General features: G+C 56.4%; 7 protein-coding genes across 7 annotated transcripts; 5 read left to right on the forward strand and 2 right to left on the reverse strand.

Moving 5' to 3' along the window:
* Nucleotides 1-2,203: 2,203 nt before the first annotated feature.
* On the forward strand, nt 2,204-3,188 carry BKCO1_2100074 (wsc domain; the record flags this gene model as incomplete). Its single annotated transcript, XM_020272732.1, has 3 exons — nt 2,204-2,552; nt 2,613-3,100; nt 3,165-3,188. The coding sequence occupies 3 exons, from the start codon at nt 2,204-2,206 to the stop codon at nt 3,186-3,188; spliced, it is 861 nt and encodes a 286-aa protein (XP_020130929.1).
* Nucleotides 3,189-5,478: 2,290 nt separating this feature from the next.
* On the reverse strand, nt 5,479-5,845 carry BKCO1_2100075 (uncharacterized protein; the record flags this gene model as incomplete). The annotated part of the gene is made up of 3 exons (XM_020272733.1): nt 5,479-5,547; nt 5,614-5,693; nt 5,758-5,845. The coding sequence occupies 3 exons, from the start codon at nt 5,843-5,845 to the stop codon at nt 5,479-5,481; spliced, it is 237 nt and encodes a 78-aa protein (XP_020130928.1).
* Nucleotides 5,846-10,413: 4,568 nt separating this feature from the next.
* Nucleotides 10,414-12,393, reverse strand: BKCO1_2100076 (heterokaryon incompatibility protein or allele; the record flags this gene model as incomplete). Its single annotated transcript, XM_020272734.1, has 1 exon — nt 10,414-12,393. The coding sequence occupies one exon, from the start codon at nt 12,391-12,393 to the stop codon at nt 10,414-10,416; it is 1,980 nt and encodes a 659-aa protein (XP_020130927.1).
* Nucleotides 12,394-18,021: 5,628 nt separating this feature from the next.
* On the forward strand, nt 18,022-18,671 carry BKCO1_2100077 (uncharacterized protein; the record flags this gene model as incomplete). The annotated part of the gene is made up of 2 exons (XM_020272735.1): nt 18,022-18,400; nt 18,556-18,671. 2 exons carry the CDS (start codon nt 18,022-18,024, stop codon nt 18,669-18,671), a joined length of 495 nt encoding a protein of 164 aa, XP_020130926.1.
* Nucleotides 18,672-20,329: 1,658 nt separating this feature from the next.
* BKCO1_2100078 (malic acid transporter) lies at nt 20,330-21,657 on the forward strand (the record flags this gene model as incomplete). Its single annotated transcript, XM_020272736.1, has 3 exons — nt 20,330-20,446; nt 20,500-20,726; nt 20,790-21,657. 3 exons carry the CDS (start codon nt 20,330-20,332, stop codon nt 21,655-21,657), a joined length of 1,212 nt encoding a protein of 403 aa, XP_020130931.1.
* An 831-nt stretch (nt 21,658-22,488) lies between these two features.
* BKCO1_2100079 (major facilitator superfamily transporter) lies at nt 22,489-24,341 on the forward strand (the record flags this gene model as incomplete). The annotated part of the gene is made up of 2 exons (XM_020272737.1): nt 22,489-23,074; nt 23,122-24,341. 2 exons carry the CDS (start codon nt 22,489-22,491, stop codon nt 24,339-24,341), a joined length of 1,806 nt encoding a protein of 601 aa, XP_020130930.1.
* A 1,563-nt stretch (nt 24,342-25,904) lies between these two features.
* BKCO1_2100080 (acyl-dehydrogenase) lies at nt 25,905-27,683 on the forward strand (the record flags this gene model as incomplete). Its single annotated transcript, XM_020272739.1, has 4 exons — nt 25,905-26,664; nt 26,765-27,209; nt 27,269-27,422; nt 27,501-27,683. 4 exons carry the CDS (start codon nt 25,905-25,907, stop codon nt 27,681-27,683), a joined length of 1,542 nt encoding a protein of 513 aa, XP_020130971.1.
* Between the last annotated feature and the right edge of the window lie 256 nt (nt 27,684-27,939).

Genomic DNA, 27,939 nt, shown 5'->3' on the forward strand with positions numbered 1-27,939 from the left:
ACCCGATCCAATATCGAAGGGGAAACAGCGTGTCCAAAAGCATAGGTACGACACGCGGCTGGCTTGTCCCTGAGCCAACTGTTTGGAGCTCACGAAGCTCAAAGACGGCTCGACAAGGACGCATGTGCTGGGCCCGGGCTGCTGACGACAACGGCTCCGCCACGGGGCATATCCAGCCGACCCGTCGGGACGGTCTGGGGAACCGTATCCCGCGCGAGAGTGTGCAGTCAGGGTGGAGAGATGCCTCGGCGTGATCGTCGGGGGATTTTTATAGAAGCACTCCGAGCAAAGCGGAAGGACAGAACGGGCAACGCATGATTACGCAAGACGATCGGCTCTAGGGTTGAGTCTGGACTCTGGACAGGACGAGGGCCTCCCCGCAGGCGCTGAATCAGGCGTAGCGGGAAGAGGGAGCGGTGCGAAGCGGCCAGCCACCAGACAGGCAGCCTCGCATGCCTAGGCTCGTGTTGCGAGAGCTAGACGGCTGGCGGCGCAGGCGGCTCGCGGATGGCTCGGCGGAGGCAAGCTGGCGGCTCAACTTTGACCACTCTCGCTCGGGCTCGCCTCGCCGCCAGTCCCCGACGTCTTGCGGTGCAGGCAGTGCAGGCGGTGGGCGCATCCACAACGGCCAAGGAGCGGTTGCTCCCCTGCTGGAAACGGCGGGCCTGGGTGTCTGGGAGCCTGGGGCCGTGGACGGAGATCCGGCAGCCGCCTTGCATGCGTGCGTGGAGACGGCGGCCGCGCTTCCCTACCGTGCTTCCCTACCGTACTTCCGTTCTGGCCGGCGTGGGCGGGCTGCAACGTGAACGGGCGGCCTAAGGCTGAAGCAGCGGTGCGCGCCCCGCCGGCACGTACACACAGTACCTAGTACCTACTCCGTAGACGGCCTGCCGCGAGCCTCGCCCGCTCGATCTTCAGGGACGGTGTGGACGACAGGGCGATGGCACGGCGGCGGCGGCGGCGAAGGAATGCTGGAGGGCGCGACCGCGGTCGCCGGCGGAAGGCCCCCGGCGCATGGCTGGCGGGAGGATGGGATGCACAGCGGCCGTATTGTAGCCAGGACTCGGGGCGTTGTGAGAGTTATGCAGTGCCATCTCACGTGCGCGCGCTTGTGCTGTGCAGCCGGTTCCTGCATTAGCTGCCCAGCTGGCGCCGCTGCACCCTGGCACGCAGCGGCAATCAGCCCCGTTTCGGTGTGGTAAAACAGCGAGCCGGCAGCCCTGGCGTCAGCTTGGCAGCGCAGCCCCGGCGCGTCGCCGCCTCCCGACCGTTGCGGCTTGTTGGGGAGCGCACACCCAGCGGCCGCCGTCTGTCTGCGCATAGCAGGCCCAGCCATTGCGCGCGCGATCGTAGGGAGCGCGGAGCGCGGAGGATGCGCGTATTAATAGGCACGGCGCGAGGGTGGGCAATAATTCATGCAGGCGGGAGGTGGTGGGCGCGCTGGGCCGGCAGCTGCGTGTGACCAAGGGGCGTCTTGCGGCGCGTGCGGCGCGCGAAATTGCAACCTCCATGCTGCCGCCGGCGCCCTCTCCTGACGGCCAGTAGCGACACGCCTCGCGCTGCCCGGCTGCTCCACCTTCGCCAGCATCGCCATGTCCACCTTCCGTTAACTTCCCGCCCACGTTCTTTACCCAACCCTCTTGTCGTTGTCCCTTCCACCGCCAACGACACCACGCTCTTTGCCCACCCGCTCCTTGAAACGCGTGTGCCCTCAGTCTGTCCGGGAAAGGGGCCCATCAAACGCCCGCCCGCTGAAACACACATTCCACGCCCGCCCGACCGACGTGACCTTCAATTCCAACGCCTGGCGTTTCAGCCTCCGCCGAGCGCTGTGCTGGAACGACACCGTTGATACCCTCGCTCTCAGCTTCAAGTCGCCGCGACTTCACTTCTTCGCATAATACCTCGACTTTCCTGGCCAGCCGCGATCCCGACCGTGTGTCACGCGTGACGCCCGAAGCTACCCACTCGAACCCGAACCCACCACCCGTCGACGGCGCCTCTCCTCACCCAAGCGCTCGCAGGCAGGCTGCTGCGGCCAGAACGCGGCTTCATCAACAGCGACAGACGCATCCGTACGTCGCCGACCGACCCGCTCGCCCTCCAGCCACTTCCAACCGTGCCGTCGTTGCTCCCTGGCTAACCGACCGTCAGAGTTTGACGCAGCTGCCTCTACCCTTCGCCAGCGCTCTCATCCGCCAAAATGGCATCAAGACTATTCCTTGCCGCCATCGTGGCATCGTCACTTCTCTCTGCCGCCATGGCAGAACCCGGTTCCAAGACACAGACGGCGACGCCGACATACACCGGCGCTCTTCACTCCATGTCGACCAAGGGGTGCTTCTCATCATCCGAGCCGCTCGAAGACCAAGGATCTTACACCTTCCAGACCACGGGCAACTGCCAGCCCATCTGCGTGGGCCTGGAGTACCCTGTCATGGCTCTCGTCAACGGCAGCAACTGCTTCTGCGGAAACAAGCTTCCGGCAAAGGACACACAGGTCGATGACGACAAGTGCAGCACACCTTGCAACGGATATCCCCAAGACACCTGTGCGTATTGTCGCTCCAACTAACATGATGAAATGAAACGAATGCTGATGGATTGCGCAGGCGGTGGACGTAACTACTGGCAAGTGGCTCTCACCGGCATCGACAACAACGAGGTCGACTACTACGACGGCGACTCGTCGTCTTCCTCGTCATCATCTTCATCTTCCAGCTCTACGCAGGGCACGCCCGTCGTCGTTACTGTGGGAGGTGGCCAGACGATTGTCGTCACCAAGGGCGCCGAAGCCAGCGAGGCCGCCAAGAAGAAATCCGATGGGCCCAACAAGGCCGGCATCGCCGCAGGCGTCGTTGTCGGTGTCGTTGTCATGACAGCAATCATAGGAGGCGTTATCCTGTTCCTGAGGCACAGGCGCAGAAAGCAGGTCGAGGACGAGTACCGCCAGCGCCAGAGCATGAACAACTTCGTCGCGGGCGGAAAGGGCCCCGGCACCTCTGCCATCAACGACACCATCCTTGACCCGGCGTTCGCGCGGAGAATGAGCAATGGCAGCGTTGCCGACAACCAGGACTACTCGAGAAGGATTCTCCAGGTGCGTGACGGGGCGGGTGAAAGTTTTGCCCATTAGACTCGGGGCTTGCTGACTCTTGGACCAGGTGAGAAATCCCGACGACGACTAGACGACTGCGCTGTCACGATTACGAATCTCCCTCGAATCACTTGACTTCTCGCCATATTTCCACCTCCGCGCGCTCCTCAGGCCATCTCATCTCCAAATCTCGGAATGACTGGTCGTCGTCTCCTCTTGTATTATGTCCTTGGGTTGTTTGGTTTCACTACCGGCGTAAAACGTACTTGACGAGAGAATCCAACCAGAGGCTGTTCTCGAAGCCTTTCTCGACTCGGAAGGCTCGATGCGCAGAACAGCCCGCAACTCGATACCTCGCTCTCGACGATGATGACGTCGCGTGCTCTTTCTCTGTCAGATATATTTGGGGGACTTCAGATATCCCCACAGCCTGGGTAGAAAGGCGTTATGTTCGGGAAGCGGCTCTTTTTGGCATTCGGCACATGGTCTCTCTTTTTTTCCACTGCTCCCTGCTTTCACTTCTTGGACCGAGGCGGCTGCTCGCTGCCACTTACTCCACCTTGCTCTCCTTGCATGCCGAGTCGGCACCCCCGCTATCACCCCGGACGCCATCACCCGGGGACTGATATGGAAGCTCGCACCAAGCAACGGTGAGCAACCTCAGCTTGGTGTGCAGAAAACTTAAGTCAGCTGGTTTCATTGCTAGTCTTTTCTCTGTACCGGTGGACCGAGTAGTGGTGGAGGAAGTGGCGGGCACACGACTCCGAAAGCACCTTCCTCGGCCACTATTTGCGTTTAATTATTTGCTTACAATTCTGAATCATCCCCAGCATGGTGTCGGTAGGGTGGGGGGGGGGGTTGTCATAGGCTTTTTTTTTTTAAACCCCAATATTCTACATCCAACCAATCCTTCGCGAAACTCGGAAGTTTTAGCGCCGGGTACGGTCGGATTCACAATACCCGGAATGTGCTGTAACTACGAAATGGAGAACCTTTGATAGCAATAACTTTTTCGATTGTTTTCGACGGCAGGACGTCTGGCATGTGAGGATAAAGCATTGTGCCATGGGAGCTGTGATTGGCGTGGCAGTAGCGTACCGGAGAGCAGGATCCAGCGAGAAGCAAGCAGTGGTTGGGCAACGGTAGCCGCGGATGGATGAGATGGCGGGAAGCGGTCGGTCTCACCGAGCAAGGGCGGGGTAACACTGGATCGGGCGCATGTCATTGAGCGACGCATCTTGCAGGCGGGAGGCGAGACGGAGTTACTGGTTGGTCGGCACTGCCGCGACAGTAGTAGGGGCAACAGTAGGGGGAGAAGCCAAGCAAGCGCAAGCGCAAAGCGTGCATGCAATTCGCAAATCGGGGCGGATATGCACAGCCGTTATTTTCTGGGACCACCAACCAACTGCTCGGCAACAATCACACGGAGGCCCCAGCCTCAGCTGAGCGATGGGGAGAAAGAGGAGTTCTTCTTTGTCTCAGAGAGCGTCCGTGTGTCGTGTCGACCCCATCGTAAGCATCCAGGCCGGTCTTTGCTTTTTTTTTTCGCCTTCTCTCGAAATTTTATCTTTCTTAGTACTACTCCTATGTTAGAGGTACTACCTAGCCCCTCCCCGGCCCCCTCTTTTTTTGTTACTGACTTGGTTGTTCTATTGTATGGGCAAGGATCACGATGAGACGCCGGTGCTGCTGGAGATGTGCAGGAGATCTAATAGAATGGCCATAGTGGTTGGTTGTGGCCCATTTCGCTTCCCGAGTAAGCAACGCAAGGGAAGCTTCGTTCGGACGCACGGGAACGATCTTCCTCCTCCTCCTCCCTTCTCCCCTCCAAAACTTTGCGAGAGGAGGGATGCGATAACAACGTCAGACGACGAGGGACACAGGCAGCGACTCGGGTATCAGCCACAAGGGCAAAAAGAATCCTTGGTGCCCAGCAATACCGGTGAACTAGGCGCAGTGCTGCGCCAACGAGAGATTTGGCGGCGCTTTTTATCCTTTTTATTCTTGTGCACAGCGCCGCTTGGCGCCACGGTTCACAACTCTTGCAGAATAGGTACTTTTGTTCATAAAAGGCTCGTCATTGAAATTTGGATGGCTGGTTGGTGCAGATTTCGGATTTCCTCGACTCAACGCGGGGAAGGGGACGAAGATGAGGCCGAAACGTGGTGAAATGACGATGATCAGGCACTCGGATTTGCAAATGCACATGACACGGCTCTTGCCCACTCTGCATGTGCGTACAAAACGGCGGAGCAAGGTGAAATTGGATGATGAGTTTGTCTTTAATTACTACTGATCGCGCCCGGTGACGGGCGGCCTGTGTTTATCATTACAGCAGGTGGTGTATCTCGTTACGGTCGTGGCTTATTACAATTGGAGATTTAGTTGGAGAACTTGTCGGGGACGTCCTTGCCGGTGGCGCTCTCGAACTTGTCACGGATGCCGTCGGTCTGCGCATGGAGATGTTAGAGATGAAGGTGGGGTGGAGAGAGATCAGGACTGGTGGGACGACGTACGATCTTCTCGTTCATGGCCCGGTTCTTCTGCGTGTCCTGGCCCATCGAGCCGCCGTACTTCTTCTCGGCAGCATCGAGACCTGCAATGGGGTAGAGGATTAGTTTTCTGGCGGCAGATGGGAAGGGTTGGCTGAAGATGCGCACCCTTGTCGAGGTAGTCCTCCTGCTGGTTGCCAGCGGACTGGTTGCTGGTGGAAGAGCCACCGCCGAGCTTGCTTGCGAGCTTGTCCATGGTGAATGTGTTGGAAGTAGAAGTGTTTGGTTGGAGTTCAGAGTGCTTGTTGATGGAGCGTGATGGATTCTGGCATCGAGCCCGGACTCTGGCCGTCTTATATACACGTCCAGCCTTGGTTCGACGTTGCTATTCTAGTTCGACCCCAGGCTTACCGTCTTCTAGAAAACTTGGCACAGGCGCAACGAGAACTGGAGGGAGAGTCGAGCTGGAAGATAACGTAGCATGACATCATCGGGCGCCGGACTCCAGACCCTGATCCTCGAGCAGTTCTACCGCGATCCGGCTAGCTGCATCATCACTCGGCTGCAGCATGACGGAACTCTCTGCTCTGTTGCCCCGCTTGTTCAGGCACAGTTGACCGGATGCCGGCACATCAGCCCCGGATTCTGGTTGCGACTCGTGGCTTGCAAGGTATGCTGGCCGAACACCGTGACGCCACTGGTGAGGTCACTTTCTGTTGCTTGATCGTGGGCAGATAGGTGGAACAATGAACCATTGGCTGGTGCATCGGCCGCTGTTGATGACGGTGTTGGTCCGAAGTTTAGCCGGGCCGCCACCTGGCTTCTGCGACCGTCCATACTGTGTACTACCTACGTAGCTAGCGCGCTTGGACCATCGAGCCAGCGACAGTGGTGGCGCAGCCAAAGGAAGTCGTGACTGGTGGTGAGCGAGACTTCAGCAGTGCAGTACTCATCCTTAGCCAGGAGGAAACCACTCGGTGATTGCACGGCCGAGCACAGCCGACATCGTATGTACAAAGGCACATGCCCTCTTCAACGGCTGGTCGCAATCTGATCCAATGGCGAATGGGAAAAAGACGGTTGGTCGAGTCGCCCTTGCTTGCGACTCCTCGCGTAGCAAAGCGACACTTGGAGCTTATTATTATGCTTTCCGCTATCTCTGACATTCTTTATCGTCACCCTGGTTTCGCCAGACGATATTCGGCTCCAATATATCGAATTACTTTTTCCGTCGTGCCCATGGCCGTTGCGCCACCTCGCCTGAGCATGCTCGTGCCTTGCTTCGCAGCCCGCCTGAGCCGGGCCCCCGTCGTCTCCTCGCAGCAGGTTTACGCATGAGCGAAAATGGCACCGCTCATGATATCGAACCAAATCAAGTCATGCGTTCCATGAAGCAGGCTACAATTTACAAGATAAGGTGCGAGCGCTTTACCTTTACAGCAGAAAACGGTGATACATAGTTTGTGTATGCCCTTATTCTTTCATCAACAAATTCGAGATCGGATTGTTCTGTCGAACTTGACTAAGCGATGGTGGTGTAGTTGGTTATCACGTCAGTCTAACAGAAGGTACTCTGATATTATCCAATATCATGAGCCTCTGGTCCACTGAAGGTCCCGAGTTCAAACCTCGGCCGTCGTATTTTTCTTTTTGCCTTTTCATCCTTGAGAAGATCTATGTTTTTGGTGGAATTAAGGCACTTTTGTTCTGCCGGCGGTATGCAATGCAAGAGAGCCAAACAGGATCCGTAAACTTGATGTAGGGGACGCGTTCTTGATGCAGGGGACGTATTCTTCTTCCTTTCTCTATCGATGAGATATTCAGCTGACCCACGCAGCCCTTGAACGGACATGTCGCCGTCCTGCAGCAATGCGTTGGCAGAAAAGTTTTCCCTGCCTACGGCCGGGCTCCCCGGCCCTGCAGTTTCTTGAGCGACCACTACAGCTGACGTGCGCAGGGAGCTGGAGGGACTTCGCATGCTAATGAGAACTTCCATGTAGGTGTCCATTTCTCTTCCAAGGGAGTCCTACAGTCCTACCCGTAGATTCTTCATAAAGCCACCAAGGCGGTGACCAAGCCACGACTAGGATGTCTCTGGCATCCTTACAGAGAAGGTCCGAGGCCTTCACACAGTCTCTGTGGTCTAGTCGGTTATGACGTCGGTCTCATACTCCAACAGTGTGACTTCCTCTCAGAGGTGGTGATCCGAAGGTCCGCAGTTCGATTCTGCGTAGGGACATTTCTTTTGCTCCTTGCTGGGGCTTGCCATCTTTTTGCTGTCGTGTTGTGCTGTGTATGGGTGGGATGGAGACTGGAGGACGGAGGAGGGAAATCACACGGGCTGTGCGGAGGCTCAAAAGCGGGGCAAAGGTCTGTACTGTGTACGAAAGGGCTTGCCGTGAGAATCCACTGCTTCGGCGGCGATGCCACTCGTCAAATTTGCGATAGCCGGGCTGCGTTGCGGTCGAGGGCAGATCGGATGCCGGCTATCAAGGCAACATGTTTTTTTTTCTCTCGCGTGTCTCAGGAAGCGTGCAGAGGCGGCGCCAAGCCGTTGGCGATCGGCGGCTCTTATCCTCCGCAGAATTTCAAACTTGCACCACTTCCTCAACATCTCCCCGCCATGGCCAAGCCAATCTGCACCACGTCGACGATCAAACACACCTTCTTTGGAGAACACCCGGGTGGAAGCCAGCCCTGCACCGCTGGCCATGGCACAATGGCGACACTGGGCTTTTCCCCGGTAACGACGGTTTGGCAGAAGGCGCTGACGTGGTCTGCGCCCTGCAAGAGCCACTTTGACTCGTGAGGCCACAGCACTCACGTCGCAGATCTCGAGCAGGCGCCCTCAATGAAGCGAGATCGTCGCCGAGCCAGGAGCACCGCCCATCCTCATACGGGAAACCCACGCAGTCATGCGGACGCGCCTCTCGGATACGTCGGCTCCACGCGACGCAGCCTCTCGGTAGATTGTCATTGGCATTGTCATAACCGCCCGTACCTCCCTCCCCACATGGCAGGCCTCAGCCGCGCCCGCGCATGATGGCCCGTCGTCCGCAACAGCTGCCGCAAAGCACCAACCGCCGCCGTTGCAGATGGAGGCCCTTCCGCCGATCGAGAGTCTGCGCGCGAGCAGCAGCAACGAGCCCGGCCGGCGCACGCGACACGGCGAGGCCGCTCCGCAAGCCGCTGCTGCCGTCACTGTCGTACGTCCGAGAGCGTCACCGACACGCATCCGCCCCGTGTTGTATGGCCATCAAGGCATCAAATCAGCTCCGGTGTGTCGTAATGGCCGGCGATCAGGCGTCCGCCGTCACCACAAGTCTGCATTCTTGCCTTCGGCCAGCCCGCCACGTGGATACAGACACACGATGCAATGCCCAGTGCGACGCGCGCGGTATGAATGCCGCATTTCGTGCTGTCAACTGGGCGGCTGTGGCAATTGGCACTGCGACAGCCTCGGAGCTGAGACCATCGTGTTGTGGCCAGTGACCTTGGCCGTGACACCACAAACGACCCCGCCGGTCTCTGCCCTACAGCACAGCCTTGCTCCACCACGGACGGTAGCTCATTCTGAAACGTGGAGAAGGAGACCGGAAGAGCAGACTTGTGCCTTTCCGTTCTCTTGGCGTCCTGCACGATGGCATCATTTTATTCACTGTATAATTTTCACACTCGTCATCACCCGTGCCGCACCACGCACAACGCGAGTTACCCGCTCGTGCTGTACATGGTCTAACCAAGCTTTGTAAGATCGAGGCGTGCGGATGATATCTATAAACTCCACGATTTGCCTGCATCTTGCGTCTTTCCCATGGCCCTGAAGCATACTTCATCAATCAGTGGAAGAGCAAAACAGGCTTTTAGCAGGGCCGCGTCTTCTCCACCCTACTGTTCTTGCTCGGTGGAGCTGTAGGACTAAATCACTGACGAACATGTCCCGTCCCGCGTCACGCTTGGCGGTAATCACTCCGGATTCTGAAAATTAAGTAGTAAACAGATAAGCTTCATTTTGAGAGATGTAGACTTTTATTCCTCTCGTCATATCTGTGTTGATACCGTACTTTAGACCCCCTTGATCCTGCCCACCTCTTTCTTGCCTTATCCGCAGATTCCTGTGCTCGATATTCAGTGATCGAAGCACCGAGCTGCGGCTTGTTAACGAACAGCCGTTAATGAACCTTCCACAAAAAAAAAAAAAAAGCAAAGGACAAGCGAGTCAGTAAAGCGATAATGAAGCCATCTGAGCCGCGCTAGAAGGTTCTCCGCCCCGTAGCTCCTGTGGTGTACTACGGCGATGCGTGCGGTGCGAGCAACAAAATGGAAATGCCGCTCGGCCCGAGGTGGGGGGCACCTGGGCACAAAGGAGCCAAAAAAAAAAAAAGGAAAAAGAAAAATCGCAAAACGTACAACAGCCGGGATTCCCCAATGGTCACCCACTTGAGTACTAATCGGCCGGTTCGCAGCTTGAGTACGGCTGAGCGGACGGGAAGCCCTATATTCTGCGACCTATGGTCGTACGTGGAAAATTGGTTGACATGTGGTGCTTATAGCAAGCAATGTTTGGGTGATTTGGACTCAGGCGTGCAGGCGCGCAATAATAGTACGGACAGGATCAGTATTGATAAGCAACATCACTGATGGTATTTACATGTTTTGTTGTTGCTTCTCTTATGAGCTTTGTGCTTGTCTCCGTTACAAGGCACAAAAAGGAAAGGGAGTGGTGGGGTGTTAGGGGTAGAAACTGAGACTTGGAAGCTGACAGTGATTTGATTGGTTATTCAAGATGAAACTGGTATGGACATAAGACGTGTACTTGAGAGACTAAGTGAGGAAGACGCGTTCACTATGAGACTCATTCGACACTGCCTCCCCGAACATGATACCTTGAACATAACAATCTCCGACAACAATGTGATATTGTTCAGCACCATCTTGCGCCGCTTCATGATTTTCAAGTATATCGGTCGTCAAAGGCCGTAAAATAAATGGAACACTGCCTCCAGAGAGAACCCATATCTCATCTCCCGGTTGCATCCATTCCGGCCCCAGGCCGATGCGTCCGTTCTGTGTTTTAAACAATTTTCGCCCAGCAGCCGAGGTGTTCAGTTCCTGGGCCAGTGATGTCTCAACGAGATCATATCGTGGCCGTTTCTTCAGTAACGACTTGACGAATGATTCCAGCTTCTTTTCGTCAAGACCGGAGTAGTCCGGGCGCAGCCTATGCACATCTCCGCTCAGGGTTTTGGTGAAGTCGCCGAGCCAAGCGACAGACTGACGCTCGTGCAGCTTTAAAAACTTGGCCCATTTGCGGAAAGTCGAGAATTGGCATCCGGAATAGGTGGACACAAAGTGGAGATGCTCTGTCACGTCAGAAATGGCATCCGCCTTTGTGCCAACAAACGAGAGAATGCCCTTGTCGTAGTGCCTGAGCCGAATAGATCCATCTTTGGACGCATTATAATGCACGCTTCGGGCCCGTCGATTCATTGCCGTCGTCTCTTTGTCGAACTCCTTGACCCATGAAGGATGGTCTGGATCGGCGGGCTCGGCGGGTTCGGTTTCCCGCCACAAAATCGAGAGCGATCGATCTGGGTATAAGCGCAGCAGATGCAGGCTGACGCTCTGGTACAGTTTTTGCTCATCGGCTTTATAGTCCGCATCGAGACCGAAGTTCGAGGGGTGCAGGCCAAGACAGGCAAATATCTTATCCCGCGGGTGCTTTGATTTCCGATCGTGAAAGTTGTACAAGCAGTCCATGAGATTGATACCCGTACCACGCTGCTCTATCCATCTCCGGGTCAAGTCCAAGGTGTGTACGTGTTTCTGAAAGTTGAACAGGGCGTTGACCGTGGCCTCCCCACACGATAGCTTGTCGAGCCTCTGGACGAGTTGGGCAAAGAACTCAGAACAGCAGTTCTGTGAATGGTAGAAGAGCTCCTCAGCTGATCTAGCCATTTCAACCAGCGGAAGAGTGAGTTTGCCATAGCACAGAGTGGAAATGGGTGGTAGAGCGGCTTCCTGAACGGTCCACATCCGTGTCCACCAACTTCGACTCATCAACGCCCCCAGTGCTACGAGCGGCTCCATGATCTCGAACTCCAGTTTCTCTCGGGGTTGAAGGGCATGTTTCAGGGCGGGGATTTCGTGGAGGTGATGCTTCTCGAGTGATTTCATCAACTGCTGAGCTGCTGATATGGATGGTCGTCGTCCGTGCCACCTGCAATTCAAATGTTTGCACTTGGTCTGGCCGTGAGGAGCAGAGGAGAAGCTCAAGCGGCGACTGGTCTCCCTGTGTGTTTGGTGGTGCTGATGTGTGTCGTAGGAGCAAACACCATCAGCTCCAGGGGCCTTGATGCAGTAGTCGCAGTGACGCTGACTTCGGGCGGGGCACCAGGCATCGCTTCGTTCCGACTCCTCCCCAATCCACAGCAGCCCTATCTTGCACTTCCTGTAGACCATGCCCATGATCTTTACCTGGTGTTCCTTTTCGCCGTAATCTTGTTGATTGATGCAAAGCGCGTCGACCCAAAGCACCCGAGTCTCAGCTTCATTTCGAATGTGTCGAAGAGCAGACGATAAACAAATTGAGATGGTAAAAGGTTTGCCATTGAGCTGAATCTCAACGCCTCCACCCGCCTCGCCCCACGCATAGGACAGCGCCTCGTACTCCGGGTTGTTGTTTAACGAGGCCACATAAATGGAGCATTCAATGGGGTCTTCCGGAGACGCAGGATGTAGTCTGATTAGGCGAATTTGGCGGAGTAGCTGATCTAGTGGAGGGTAACTGAACGGAGAAGACATGACGAAGTTTACAAAAGTCGACTAAGTTGATGGAGCGGATGGACGGGGGGGTTTATCGTCACCACCTTCATTTGACGTGGCACAAGGCTGACAATTCGGGCTGAGGTTCGCGAACCGATTCAAACAACACAGCCTGTAGGCAACAAACGCCAATTCGACGCCCTTCTCACCGAAATGCCACCATTTCCTTAGCCGTCAACAATTCTTGATCCCATCATCGCTGTTGCACATGGAATGCCATTATTTGGAACACTTTACTCGTAGACAGGTGCATGCTTAAGACTCGAATGTGTGCTTCCAGAGCTGTAGGAGCGTGTTCTCCTCTCGAATACCATAAGCTGGAGCCAGCTATTCATGCGATGTACCACCAGAGGGCAGCCCGGGCGTGCGGCCCCGATAATGGGATATTCTCCGCACGTGTGGGAATGCAATCCCGGCAGGATGATGCATAAGCACTGCAAGCTGCAAGCTAAAAATTTTCCCGCATGAAGTCTGGGCTGTGGTCTTATTTCCCGCCACTACTACCCCGCCATCGTTTTGCTTCTTCTCCTGCTGGCGCCACCCGCCGCCAGTTTCCCACCTGGATTCCATGAATGCACGTTTTTCCCGCATGCGAGACAATCCAACATCAGCTCACACTACTGGAGTGACGAGCTTTGCCTTCTTTTCCCAGGAGTCGCGCACCGTCCGTTTCAGGCGCTCTCCCGCCTTCTCCCGCCTTCTTGTCGTTCCTTTCTACTCCGCGAAGCGTCCAGGTGCGAGGATGCCGCTGCTGCGCATGGTAGCCCAAGCCTCAAGCTTTGGGAAAGTTCGGTCGATAGTCCCTTCGCCTGGGCGCGGGAGAATGCTTGCGTCGGAATCATGTTGGCTCAAATATTTAAATCCCCAAACCCTCGTAGAAACAACATAAAGCGCAGACCTCGCTCACCTCAGAAGGCATAATCGTCACGGAGAAGACATGAACATCTTGGACCCAAGGTAATGAAAAAGCCCCCAGCATGACTTGCACGCGAATTTCTTACGTCTTCTTCACTGCAGCAGGATGGTGCTTCGCACCGTCAAGCGCATCTTTTCTCAACAATATGCACCATGCTCCCACGACATGCACGCAAACCCCTCGATGAAACCAGAGACTGTGTTTGGGGAATTCTTCAACAGCATGGATGTAACAAGGGCACGAACCCTCGTCGAGGAGAGAGAAGAAGAAGGTGCCGGAGACGCATCTGGCTACTTCAGTGAGCCAGCGACCATGAGCTCGCCTGCCATAAGTCCCTCTCTGGGGATAAAGCGATGGCCATAGTGTCGGGAATTGTTTCCCCTTTTCGCTACTATCATGCTCTCTTTTCAGAGCTTCGGGTTGCTCGGGGCGTCTTCTACGGCATGCGGCCATTTGCTATAGCCATCTGTAGGAGAGAAAGTAGTACGAGAATACCAGTCTGAAAACTTCACTTTTCATGTATCGTTGCTATTTGGACCAGCTGGTTATACATCCTCCTTGCGGAGAGAATCATATCGCACAGTGACGAAAGAAGCTTGCCTACGGCAAAGCAATCAAGTTGAGACGACCTCTCTTCATCAGTAGCTGAAGCAGTCTTCCGGATGTAGATGCGAGTATCGAAACAGTACAAATGCATCCGGACAAAGGATTCCGCTGTTATGCACCCGAGTAGATAAGATCTAACAGTATGCATATCGGGTTGCACCTCGGGTCAGGCGAGGGATTCGTCCAATCGAGAGACGCAGCTAATGCAGGATGCGGGATGAGCAAGGCGCATGATTAGCTCGGGCCAGAGCCAGCCAGCGAAGATGCGGCCGAGGCACCAGGCAACGATGAGCCGCAGCGTACGTATTGACCAATCCTCGATGCTTGTATCAAATTACCGTGTCTCAGCTGCTGTGGGATAAATTTTTTCCCAAGTACATCAGCAGCCTGATGGTGCGTGTCAGGGTAAATGAGGGCATGGGATTCATGTGTCACTTCGGAAGGCTGTCTGGGCTCAGCCGCCGCAGCTGCAATGCTCAGTTGCGCCCCCGACGCCGACCGGTGAGGAGAACTCTTCGCAGCTGTAGCATCCCTTGGAGTGCGAAAAAAAAACTGCTGTTGTCGCCTATGCAATAAGCCGAAGGTGCATACTGGAGCCATGGTCTGGCGGCTCATGGAGGCAGCCTTAAAGCCGTCTCTCGGACATATATATCTCAAGAGTTCGTGCTGTACTTTGCGCGAAAGGCTGCGAGAGCCAGGCCATCTCAGACCGTACGAGAGAATGCCCTCCAAGTCGACTCCACAAGACCAATTCCTCGTCCGTTCGCCATCTACCCAGGCTTGTTTGCCCACATGTTCGTCGCCAAGAACGTTCCATGGACAAAAAGAGTGAGCTCTCTTGCGACGTGGTGCCATCCGAAACTGGCTATGGAGCTTATGGATGGTTATCCCGCGTCACAGAAGCCGGTTGGCATGCGGGAAAGATGATGCTGTGGGAAAAGGCGACGCGGGGAAAATCACAACCACGCTATGATTGGCCCAAGTCAGCTTTTCCCACAGGTGAGCCGCAATCTCCCCAAGAACACGCGCCATGAGGACCATGGAGGTGGTTTCCCAAAGGTGGTTTTCCCACGGACCCACATCTACAACGACGCAACACGAATCTTCTACTCCCAGGGAATCCACCGTCATCTTGGAGTATAAAACTTCTTATCTTCCATTGGGTTGAGCAATGCATCCCGACGGCGGCCCTCGAATTCACCAGCTCACTTTGATCCAACGCCCATGCACGATATAGGCCTTTGACATGTCGTCCGAACCTGGAACCTTTGGTCGGTTCTGTGAGGAGCCGGAAGACTTCGACTTGGCCAAGCTTTCCGACGATGAGTTCAAACGGGTGCTTGATCTCGACATTTCTTGCCGACAGTGTTGGGAAGCCGCAGTTTCCAATGGCTCGCCGCCATTGCTCGTGGACCATGACAGCCCGAACTCGATGCAATCCTCGCCGGCCGATTGTTGCACTCCTTGCTCGACGCAATCGCCAGGTCCCAGCCGTTCCACAAGTTCCAATGAGACGGTGAAGCCAATCATATTTCAAACTGCTCGGCGGACCAGTTCAATTTTCCATTGCGAGATCCACGGACAGTCCTTCACAACCAAGGGGAACTTTCAACGGCATCAGGACGAGAAAGGTTGTGGGCCGGGAACGGGCAAGGAGTGGCTATGTCCGCATTGTGGCCAGGTCTTTAGGCGTGGCGACAAGTTCAAAGGTCACCAGGCGAAAGAACACCCTCACACTGACGGCTATGCTCGGTGTTCGCACCGTATCGGTCGTTGAGGTGTGGGAATGATGTGCTGATGGATGAATTTCAGCCGCTGGTTGGCAAGTGTTGGGGCTGGTACTCAGATCCTCCTATTGATTGAATTAATGGCCCGTACCCATGAGCTTGCCTCTGTGAATTTCGCAGTCCCAAAGATGGAGCTATTTGTTTCTCGTCCGCTGTAAGCGTCCTGGGGAGGTAAGGGTGTGTGTGTGACCAGAGCCCACTCCAAGGCTTGCTTCACCAATCATGGATCCGATCAGGCCAGTGAAATTGCAGACCTCAGCGCAGCATCTACTTGTGATATATGGAGGGAGGTGCCAAGCAATGGCCTCATGCTGCCCCGCATGTGCGGGCTGATGCAGTAAGCAAGGCTGAATTCAATGGTGGGCCTCAAAACTGTTGTGGAAGCTGATTGCGCCAGCCGACATGACTTCGTGACCGTCAGCCCGGCATTGCTGTTGCGGCGCGGCCCGGGGCCTGCATAATCTACACGCAAACATTTGGTTGTATGCAGCAGGGCGCCATGGTCGCACGCCGCCAGACGCAACACATCGCTACATTGCCGATCGGGCAAAGGTGGGGAGCCCAGCATGCTCTGAATGCATGAGTTCGCTGGGTTAGCGGGTACGGCTCTCTGCCTGCTCTGAAATTACCGCACAGCTCTTGTCTACACACAGTGTCGGAAGGAGCGGCGGGGCAATGGCGCTTCTCTAGGCTGCGCTGGGGCGGACACTGGCGAGGCGGAGTCCGGGTCAGCCACAGCTGCATCCCCTGGTCCGATTTTCTCAACCTAAGTGCTGCGTAATCGCCGTGGCTGCCTCATGAGCCAAACAACGGTTGCCTTCTTGGCAGTTGTACAAAGCCATTATGGCAATGCAGAGTTTTCGCTACCGATGGCTGGAAAATCACCTGGCGCGGTGCAAACACCGATTCAGTAACTCATACCGAGCAGCTCGAGCAAGCAAAGGCCAGAGAGCTTCTCCATGCATGCTTTGACAGGCTCTCGGGAGAGAATCGCACATTCCTGCAGCATATCGCTACGTACGAAGGATTGACATGTCTGACATGGAAGACAGCAAAACTTGTAGTGAGTGAATCGCTCCAACGGAAACCATCGAGGAATTTAACTAACGTGCATCGATTCTTTCCGTTATCGGTACCCTCCATTTGGATTTGGTGTCAGCCCTCGGCTGTGAAGAGGGTGTCTCGGCAGACAGCCACATCTGCGTGGAATCGAGAGTGCATGCGGCTGGCTTGTCGCTGTATCACGCGCCTAAATCCGCTGCGAGCCTTGTGGCATTTATGTAGAGGACCTTCCGCTGTGCTTGCGATGCCTTTTCGTTTCTTCCGCTTCTCTCTCCTGTTTCGTGCTGAACAGCACATGATCTTTCGAAACCAGCCGTACCCAAACAGTGCTTCAGGTGGCCAAGATTACCGTTGACTAACATGTAGTGGACACGCTTACACTGATTTGAGCCCTTTGGGACTGGCTCACTCTCTTGCAGGTCTTCTCGCGCCCCCCTTTCGCTCTCGTTGTCGTCGACCAGTCCCGTTATCTTCCGCGAGATTGCCGCCGGCGTCGCCAGAACCATATTGTGAGACGGAAGGATCTGAACATAGATGAGGGGTATGCGCTCCATGGCGGTCGTCGCGAGCCCAACCCTACGAATAGCCAGTTGTCTTCCGGCCCGAGTCACCATTTCGACGGGTTTGGACAAGCGTCGATGCACCCACACCCCGACCAGCGTGAGCATCACCAACGGTTGGAATTAGTGAGGCAAACCAAGTCGCTGAATCGGGTTTCCCGTGCTTTTTTTTTCTCCGATGGCTGGCCAAGCCGTCAGCAGCGTCGCCCACAACTGTCCCCCACCCCTGTTTGCCGCCCTTGGGACCGGGCCAATACCACATCACGCTTCCCGTTGGTATTCCACACTCGACAAGAGTATAAGATCCTTACTTCTGGACCAACAAGAGAGCATGTGTGCCTCTCTACAATTCGTCCTTCCGCCCGATATTCTCCAGCGCAGGCCGCGTGGAATGGTTTCCTCTCTTTGACCATTCACTAAAGACGATACCCGAGCTCTTTCTCCCGTCGTCTTAATCCAAGGTGGAAGGGTCATCATCTTCCAGTCTCTCTCGTCGTGATTTCCTTTGACGTCCCGTTGATCGGCACATATTTCGACCGAGGATATACTGTTTCTGTGAGTAGAGAATCCTGAAGATCGCCTTTTGGGTCATCGCTTACCCCTTGAGAAGTGCGGTATCAACGACATACGACCGTTATCCCAGAATAGCTCCGAACATATCTCTTGGTATCCAAAAATGGACGAAGCCTTCTCACAGCTGAATGCATACCTGTTCTCTTCCTCACCAGAGTGCCGACACTGGAGCCCGATCGATTCCGAGAACATCGTCGAGCCTACCGATGCTCCAGACATCCGCGACTCTCGGATAGATCTGAATCAGGGGGTTTGGAGCTCAAATTCCTCCGATGACATTTCCTTCGGCCCAACCTCTCTTGATTACAGCTCTATGGGCTTGGGTCAGTACGTATGGCTCAGTACCGACCACAACCCTCTGGACACCTCCGAATTTGACCGTGTTGCTTCGGCATCTTGGGAGCCCTTCCAAACCGGAACTTTCTCCAGCTCCTCAGGTTCCTCAGACTCGCATACCACCACGAACACACACCTTTTTTCTGGTGTGCCATCCTACACAACGCAGATGGTCGGCTCACCAGAGCCGGTCGAGCCGGATCGGTCCTTCCATGGCGATGATGGGCCGCATTTCGAGGGCCCCTCATCAGCAGCAAGCCTCTCTTGGCCCTCGCCGGTCACAGTTCCTCACTGTGAACAGACAGTTCAAGCGAAGCCCCAGCAGACAACTGGCGCAAGAGCCCAGGGGAAGAAGCCCCAAACAGCGGCAACGAAGCCAAATGCCATCCGGAGGCAAGCCAAGGCACCCAAGAATGAAGGCTCTATCGTATGCCAGTCTTGCCAGCGAAAGCTCTCATGCAATTCCGCGCTCTCTCGGCACCGAAGGGAGAGCTGCGGGAGTCGGGGAAGCGAGAAGAGACGTTTCCCATGCGACTCGCGCTTCCATACTATTCCGGGTTGCAAGAAACGCTACTGGCGCCGCTGCCACCTCAAAGACCATTACGTGAAGCTGGGCTTCTCCAAGAGCTATGCGGATGCGATAGTGAGGGCCAGCCACTCGAAAGGCATGCATGCACCGTCGTCGTCGTCGTAATTAGCTTTTTCAGCCTTTCAGATTTCCCCGACGCATGCATGCCATCTGAACGTTCGTGGGTGGGCCCCATTGGAGCGGGCGAAGCTGTGTAACGCTACGGATTCGGTTACTGTCTGCAGGGGACAACGGTTTCGGCCTCCGGGAGGCGTCCAGATGGGGGACTGGGATGCATTTCCTTGCATTATTCGCCCGGCCTGTTCCTCTTTCGCTTTGTCCTGCATTCATTTTTACTTCATCGCGTTGACGCTACGACGTCGGCCTTTTTCTTAAAGCGCAGCTGGCTGTTGCTTCGCTCCTTTTTCCATATTTGTGTTCGCTGCTTTCGTCCTTAGTCTCGTGTTTTTCGGATGGTAGTTTCGTCCCGCTGTGGATGTTGAATAGATCTTGCTCGCGAATGTGTCTTTATTTTGGGGCATGTGGCATTTTATCTGTTCGCTCTCAGGGGGCACACAGTATGCAGGTATTCCCCTATCCCGTCACACTCTTGCATGCATTGGCCCATGTTGACTGGGGCATGCGAGCCGTTGCAATCAGCTGCGAGGATCGCGGGCCATCTCTTGCAACATACTTTCGTATGTTCACGAGCACAGGCAACTGATTGGTGAGCAATGCGCAGAAGTCTATGCGGCGGAGTGATGGGCGCGAACGTGGCGAGCCACTCAACCACCTTAGCCCCATGTTCCTCGACAGACGAGGCTGAGCAACCCACCATCAACCGAAGTCACAAGAGCGAATAGACGGGTCACGGGCACCCATCTGCGGCAAACCGTCGAGCACATCTGCGGGACGCGAACGAGCTTGGCAACGACGGAGCGGAGCGGAAGCTAATGCGCATGACGCGATCCCGGCCGCCATACCCGCCTCCGCCCCTGCCGACGATCACACGCCCCAGAAATAGGTGAGAGGACGGGCCGGATTGCTGACGCATTTCCATCCAGACCGCATCATAGAAAGGCTGAATGGGGAAACCGCGCGGTCGAACGAAAAACCAAGGCGACGAGATCCGTGCCACCGAAACACACTCCTATCAACTTTCGACAGCAAGCGAGGTCCTACCGATAATGGGAACGGATGCTTAAAACGACGTAGAGGCTGCGCTTGGTCGTCTAGCCCATCCGTTCAGATCCGTTTGTGAGTTGCCCGCCTTGGATTTGAAGTTTCACCCAAAATGGTGCATATCGTACTTGTGATGCCTGAGGTAACATGGCCAGGCAGATTGCACGGCTGAGGTATAGCGTCTGCGCTTGTGTTTTGCTGACGTATTCTGAAGCTCTCTGGGTCAAAACCGCAACGGGGGAACAGGCACTGCATCGAAAAGGTGGCTTCTTCCAGTCACGAAGAAACGACTCGATACCATCGGACATTTGCCTGTAGCCCCAACATGGTTCGACAGGGCAGATCGGAATCGACCACAGGTAGCCCGTCAAACAGGCAGGCATCCCCACCTTCCGAGCCGCGTGAAGTAGCATGGAAGGAGCGGATATGCCATTTCACATGGGTGAGGCTGGACTCCCCTTGTTTTCCTTGGTGAATCTGCTGCTGATGGAGTAGACATGGTTCGAATGCACCATGGCGACGGGCGCCATGGCCGTGCTCTTGGCCCAACAGCCATTCAAGTTTGATGGACTGTTCACCATCGGAAGGGTCTTCTTCATCCTGGATCTGGTGCTGTTCGTCTCATTTAGTGCTTGCATAGCAACGCGTTTCGCCATGCAACCAGGCTCCCTGAAGCTATCCTTGCACCATCCGCGGGAGTCATTCTTCTTCGGGACATTTTGGTATGTACATGTCCTCCAACCATGCCAGGCAGACTGTGGGGTACTGATCTTTCTGGTGCACAGGGTTTCGATAGCATTCATCATCTACAACATCGAGCTCTACGGAGCGCCCTATTGCGGCTTCTGGCTGGTGAGGACGCTCGAGGTTCTCTTCTGGGGGTATGCCGGGTGCGCGCTGCTGGTGGTGATATTCCAGTACCACGTCATCTTCGACACGCGCAGCCTCCCAGTGGCGGACGCAACGCCAGCATGGCTCCTCCCGGCCTACCCGTTCCTGGTGCTCGGGCCGCTCGCGGCGGGACTCGAACACTCGCAGCCGGCGGGAAGCGGGCTGCCCATCATGATCGGCGGGCTCGCGTTCGCGGGATTTGGGTGGAGCATGGCGTTCATGATGTACACGCTCTACTTGACGCGGCTGATCAACAGCGAGATGCCGGCGGAAACGGAGCGGCCAGGCATGTACGTGGCGGTGGGGCCGGCGGCGTACACGTCGAGCACCTTCATGGCAGTGGGATCTCTGGCGCCCAAGATATTGCCGGCGGGGTTCCTGGGGACCGAGGGCACGTCGGCGGGTCAGGTGTGGAAGGCTGTGGGCCTGCCGGCCGGAGTGTTTCTGTGGCTGCTCGGGTTCTGGTTCTTCGCGCTGGCCAGCATCTCAAACGTGCTGGGGTGGAAGAAGATGAAGTTCACAATGAGCTGCTGGAGCTTCGTGTTCCCGCAGGCGGGGCTGACGATTGCGGCGATCCAGCTGGGAACAGAGCTGGACAGTGACGGGATCAAGGCGGTGACGAGCGCGATGACGATTTTGGTGGGCGTGGCATGGCTGGGGGTGGCAGCAGCATCGATACGCGCCGTGTGCACAAAGGAAGTGCTGTGGCCGGGGGCTGACGAGGACGCAGAGGAGGTTGAGCATGAACGGAGGCGGGAGTGAAAGTCTGAAATGTGATGGCTCGCATGCGCACATGCATGATTCGCCATTGCCGAATCATGGCCCGCGGACCAGCACGCGTCCCGTTTTTCCTTCTTTTCTTCTTCTCGCTGCGACGTGCAAAGTTGCGGTCTTGCTGCCAGATCCGACGCGGTGCAGTGCCTCTTGCGTGCCTCTTGCGTGCCCGAGTCTGACTGAGGCTCGCGACGGTTGCGGCTTCGGCGTGGGACACGACATGGGTCTGCTGCAGGTGGGACACATCACCCAAACGGGCAATTCCTGCTGCCATATGTATTGGTGATTGTCGATAGGCGTCAGGCGATGCGGAAGGCTTGGTCCCGTCGGCGATCGACCGAGCCCGCAAGGCCGCAAGTCTGTGCCGCAGCGCCGCAAGAGGCTGAAGGTCAAGCCTAGATAGTTAGGGCTGAAGGCGAGGTTGAGATAAGCAGGCAGCTACGAAAGTCGTTGCCGCTGAGCCATTGCCTAATTCTCCAGCGTCGCCGCCAGCCCCGGCCACGACTCCCGCCAGCGTCGCCGCCTCTGCACGACTTCGACGTCGGCAGTCTGGAGTTATCGGATTCGGGCTCGGTGGCCTGCGCTCGGCCTGAGATGGTACCAATGCGTTGCATGAGCCAATGCGCTGCTGCCTCTGATGGATCGAAGTGGGTCGTCAGCATGCCTATCGCGCCAGCTTTTTCGCCCTCCCAACGTCACCGCTTAGAAATATCGAGCTCCTGGCCCATGCCCTCCACAGGGTGGAGTTGTTAAATATTCCGTCTCTCACCGTGCCTCTCCTGGCCCCAGCCTGCCCGTCGCCGCATTCTCACTTGCAACATGCAGTCCATTCTTCAGTACCGACGCTTCGGCCTTGCCACACAAGCTCAGATCCAGCGCGATCTGGAGAAGGCGAACAACATCACCATTCGCCCTCCGTCCTCGCAGTCGGAGAGGCATCCGGGAGATCCAGGAGAAAGCGGAGAAGAGCACAAGGAAGAGGAGGAAGAAAAGGAGGCGCCTTTCACACCTGGTCGTTCTACCGACTCTGTCTCCATCTCGTCCAGTAACTCATCCACCTCTCAGGAGATTGAGCACGTTGCCGTCGACCGCGTCCATACCGCTGCCACTGCTCGAACCCAGTACACCGCCAGAGCCGCCCTCGGTCACTCCCTGACTGGCATTGAAGCTCGTGACCGCCGAACCCATGAAGGCAAAGGAGAGCAGGTCTTCGTTGTCGGCTGGGAGGGTGAATCCGACCCTCTCAACCCTCGAAACTGGTCCACTCTGAAGCGCGTCGGCGTTACCCTTCAAATCTCAGCCGTCGCCTTCGCCGTCTGCGCCGCCTCATCCATCGACGCCGCCGTCTTGCCTCAGGGCGCTGCCGAGTTCGGGGTCAGCGAGGTTGCGGAAACTTTGGCCACTGGTAGGGACTACCATGAGCCTGCGGGCACCTCGCTAACCCTTCTGCAGGAATGTTCCTCATTGGATTCGGTTGTGGTGCCCTTGTAGCCGGCCCTTTCTCCGAGACTTTCGGGCGAACCATCGTCTACATGGCATCACTTGCCGTCTACAGCATCTGGATCATGGCTGCCGCCTTGGCCCCCAATTTCGGTGCACAGATTGTCTTTCGCTTCCTGGCTGGCTGTTCTGCCTCAACACCATTGACTTGTGCCGGCGGCTCCGTGTCCGATATGTATAATGGCCTCGAGAAGACGTGGGGCTTCCCCCTTTTCGCCATTGCTGCATTCGGTGGACCCGTCCTTGGACCTGCCATTGGAGCATACATCGGTCCCTCTCCACTGATCAGTTGGCGTTGGTCAGAATGGATCATGCTCATCACCTCTGGGCTCGTGCTCACCATGCTGTTCTTCTGCATGCCCGAGACCTTTGGTCCAGTGCTCTTGCAATGGAAGGCTCAGCAAATGCGGAACATCACAGGAGACCACCGCTTCCGGGCCGAACATGAAATCGTCGAAGCAACCCTCTATACGCGTTTGAAGGTTGCCATGACCCGGCCCTTCCTGATGATTACGGAACCCATCATCATGCTAATGACGCTCTACCTGAGTGTCATCTACATCGTCCTTTTCACCTTCCTGGATGGCTACGCCTACATTTTCCAAGAAACGTACGGCATCTCGCAGGGCCTTACCAACATCATCTTCGTCGCAATGTTCATCGGCATCGTCATGGTTGTCTTCCTCGTGCCCATTGTCTATCGCATCACCGTCCGAGACCTCGAGCGCGCCAAAGCCAAGGGCGCGGCCTTCTTCAATCCGGAAACCCGCCTGTGGTACGCCATGCTCGGCGCCGCTCCCGCCATCCCCATCGCGCTCTTCTGGCAGGGCTGGACCGCGACGCCCTCGATCAGCATCTGGTCTCCGATCATCGCTACCGCCCTATTCGGCTACGGCGTCATCGGCATATTCCTCTCCGCGTACATGTATATCATCGATTCCTACGAGATGTACGCCGCCTCCGCCCTCACCTTTGTGACGCTGGTGCGGTACTTCGCAGCTGGAGGCATGACCGTCGTCGGCATTCCGTTCTACGAGAACATGGGCGTGCCGTACACGCTGACCATTTTGGCTTGTATCTCGGCGCTGATGACGCCGATTCCGTACACTCTGTACAAGTGGGGTCACCTCGTCCGGAAGCACAGCAAGTATGCTGTTACTCGGGAAGTGTGACCGGTCTCGGCACTCGAGCATCCACGCACAACCCAAAAAGCGAACCACTCAGACTAGGGCTTGAACTACGGTATAACTGCGTCTGGAGTTTCCCAGTGTTCGTCTCTCGGATGCACGTGGAGCCTCTTGGACGAAGTTTCCCCTCACTTGGCCTTCCGATCCCTTTTCTCTCAACTACTACGCACGCAATCTCCACTCATCTCCTGGCCGGCCATCTGTGGAATCCGCTTCCGGAACTTTCGGAGGCTCTTGATGGGCTCCCATCGTAGCCAGACCAACAACCGTTGTCCCCTTCAATGACCGAAGAATGTCTATACAGCAAGCATACGAGAAATCCAATTCTCTACAATCATTTGGAAGAAACTACATCACGAGAAATACTATAATGGACCTCTCTCAGTATCGTGTCCTCAGCACATACAAGTCCCCTTCCCCTCCATTTCAATCTTAATAGATTAAATCTCAACAACTACGCTTACCAACTCTCGCTACATTTGCTCTCACCTAAAAAAAAAAGTGTGAAAACCAAAAGAAAAAGAAAGACACCAAGAACTTGCGAAGCTGGGTCGATACGAGATGACGCGGGAAACATTGGTGTGCAAGGGTTCGCTCGAGTCGATATGTTGTATGGAGGAAGCCATGCTCACGAGCGATTAGTCCTCGCCCAGAGCAGCTGTCGTCGGTCACCCCTAAAAAGGGAACCTCCTCCGTTTCGGGCGTAAGCTTCTTGGTCGAGATGGACGGCGCATTGAGAATACCATGTCTCTGATATCGCCTCATCAATTGCATACGTTAGCACTTCCCGTAGACAGTACCTACAGTTGCTTTCGGCGGTCAAAAGCGCGCGCACGCACCCGAGATCTTTGTATCACTAAACGCCCTTATCGACCGGCGGACAGCTCTGCGGAGTGGGGAGGGGCGGCGACAGGGGTCCCTACATGACGACCGTAATCCTCTGCGATCCGATTGGCTCCGCTCCAAGGCCGACGCAGCCTGCAGGGGTGGAGGTGGAGAGGGGCTTGGGAGCTTTGACCAGGGTCCAGTCGAAGCGAACGAGCCTCGGTCTGCGGTCGGCTCATGGCATTTGCATTTGTCTGCCCCGCGACTGGCTGGTTCGTCTTGTCTACCCCAGACTCGAACCACCTGTAGGTCAGGTCCCCTCGGGCGGCTCCTGCCCGCATGCAAGCCATGTAGAGACCTTCTTTTAATATGACCTCCGCCTTTTTCCTTTTTCTTCTTCTCCTCCCCCTCCCCCCCTCCCCCACACCCCTCTTCTTCACACTCGCCCACCCCCCCGGTGCCAATTCTTTTATTACTCGTGCGTCTCTCCCGGCCGATCGACCTACCTGTCTCGGAGCTCGCCGAAACTTCAGCTTGTGCCCTGTGGGTTCTTTCTCTCTTCCCTGCCCACCTACCTCCTGCTGCTACTGCTGCTTTCCTACCAAAACTCCAACAGCTAGCTAATCCACCAGCCGTTACCGAACACCTAGCCACCCACCCACCTCCCTTGCATACCACCGAAAAAGGAAAAAAGGAAAAAAAAGGAGTAATTGAGAAGAAAGGATGCCTCACCAGGAGCTCACGCGCGCCTCAGTGGCCAAGAACAACACCCCGGACTCGCTCTGGTGCATCATCGACCACAAAGTCTACGACCTCACCGACTTCGCCGACGCCCACCCGGGCGGCTCCGTCGTGCTCGCCCAGGTCGCCGGCACCGACGCGACGGCCGCCTTCTACAACCTGCACCGGCACGAGGTGCTGCAGAAGTACGACGCGCAGCTCTGCCTGGGCGCGGTCGCGGGCGAGGCGCCCGAGGTCGAGGACCCGCGGCCGGGCGACCAGAGCCGGGTGCCCTACGCCGAGCCGCTGTGGCTGCGGCCGCAGTTCCACAGCCCGTACTACGCCGACAGCCACCGGCGGCTGCAGCGCGCCGTGCGCCTCTTCACCGACACGCACGTCACGCCCGAGGCGCAGGAGAAGGAGCGCGACGGCACCTACATCAGCCAGGAGCTCGTCGACAAGATGGCCGAGGCCAACGTCCTGGCCATGAAGCTGGGACCCGGCCCGCACCTGCACGGCCGGCAGCTGCTCGGCGGCGCGGTCGACGGCAGGGAGTTCGACTACTTCCACGACCTGATCGTCGCGCAGGAGTCGGTGAGGCCCAAGGCGCGCGGCTTCCAGGATGGCAACATGGCGGGCATGATGATCTCGTTGACGGCGGTGCGGCAGTGGTTGGGCGACAAGGCGCTGCAGCAGAAGGTGACGGACGAGTGCCTGAGCGGGAAGAAGAAGATCTGTCTGGCCATTACCGAGGCTTTTGCTGGTATGTCTCTCTGTGTGTGTGTGTGTGTGTGTTGTGGCTGGTGGCTGGTGCTAGGTCTGATGGGCTAGGCTGCGCATGGTAAGACTGACGCATGTCCCAGGAAGCGACGTTGCTGGAATACGCACGACTGCCACCAAGACGCCCGACGGCAAGCACTACATCATCAATGGCACTAAGAAGTGGATCACGAACGGAATGTTCTGCGATTACTTTGTCGTGGGCTGCAAGACGGACAAGGGATTCTCGGTCATCCTTGTCGAGAGAGGTGAAGGAGTCGAGACCAAGCCGATCAAGACGTCGTACTCGACGGCGGCCGCTACTGCATACATCCAGTTCGAGAACGTCAAGGTCCCGGTCAATCACCTGCTGGGCAAGGAGCACAAGGGGTTCACTGTGATTATGAGCAACTTCAACCACGAGAGATGGGCCATGTGCTGCGGTGTCATCAGCTGGCAGCGCATTGTCGTCGAGGAATGCCTCAAGTGGGCCAACCAGCGCGTCGTCTTTGGCAAGAACCTCCTCGCACAGCCGGTCATTAGACAAAAGTGCGTATCCCTTGCTCTTGCTGCCGAGAAGCGTTGCGACTGACTGACGGGACGGACAGGCTGGCCAAGATGATCTCCCACGTCGAGGCCAACCAGGCGTGGCTGGAGCAGATCACACACCAGATGTGTAAGATGAGCTACGATCAGCAGGCGAAGCACCTGAGCGGGCCCATTGGCCTGCTGAAGTCGTTTGCGACGCGCTCGGCACACGAAGTGAGTACTCATCTCTGCCCGGTGGGGGAGGGGGGCATCATTCCTTTCCACGGATCCTGCGACTGACGGCCGGGGCAGGTTGCGGACGAGGCGGTCAACATCTTCGGCGGACGAGGCATTACCCAGACGGGCATGGGGAGGGTGGTGGAGCACTTCCACCGGTGCTACAAGTTTGACGCGATCCTGGGTGGCACAGAGGAGATTCTGGCCGATCTCGGGGTGAGACAGGCGATGAAGGAGATGCCCAAGGCCATGTTGTAGGAGGTAGAATGTTTGCGGTAGCAATAGAGCACAGGCAGGTTGCCGGTCTTGCTGGTCGTGTCGCGCAGCGATTGGAAGCGGGCGGCGCAGTGGCCCATGTTGCTCGAACGGGCGGAGTGGACCATTTGCAGCACATCAGGTGGGCGCGGCGCCGCGGGAATGGTGAATGCGCGCTCATTTGACTGCACGGGAAGAAGTACGCATTCAGCCTTCCACCGGGCCACCGGGAATGGCGATTGCGCGCGCGTTTGATTGC

Source organism: Diplodia corticola, assembly GCF_001883845.1.
Source record: "Diplodia corticola strain CBS 112549 chromosome Unknown scaffold21, whole genome shotgun sequence".
NCBI lineage: Eukaryota > Fungi > Ascomycota > Dothideomycetes > Botryosphaeriales > Botryosphaeriaceae > Diplodia > Diplodia corticola.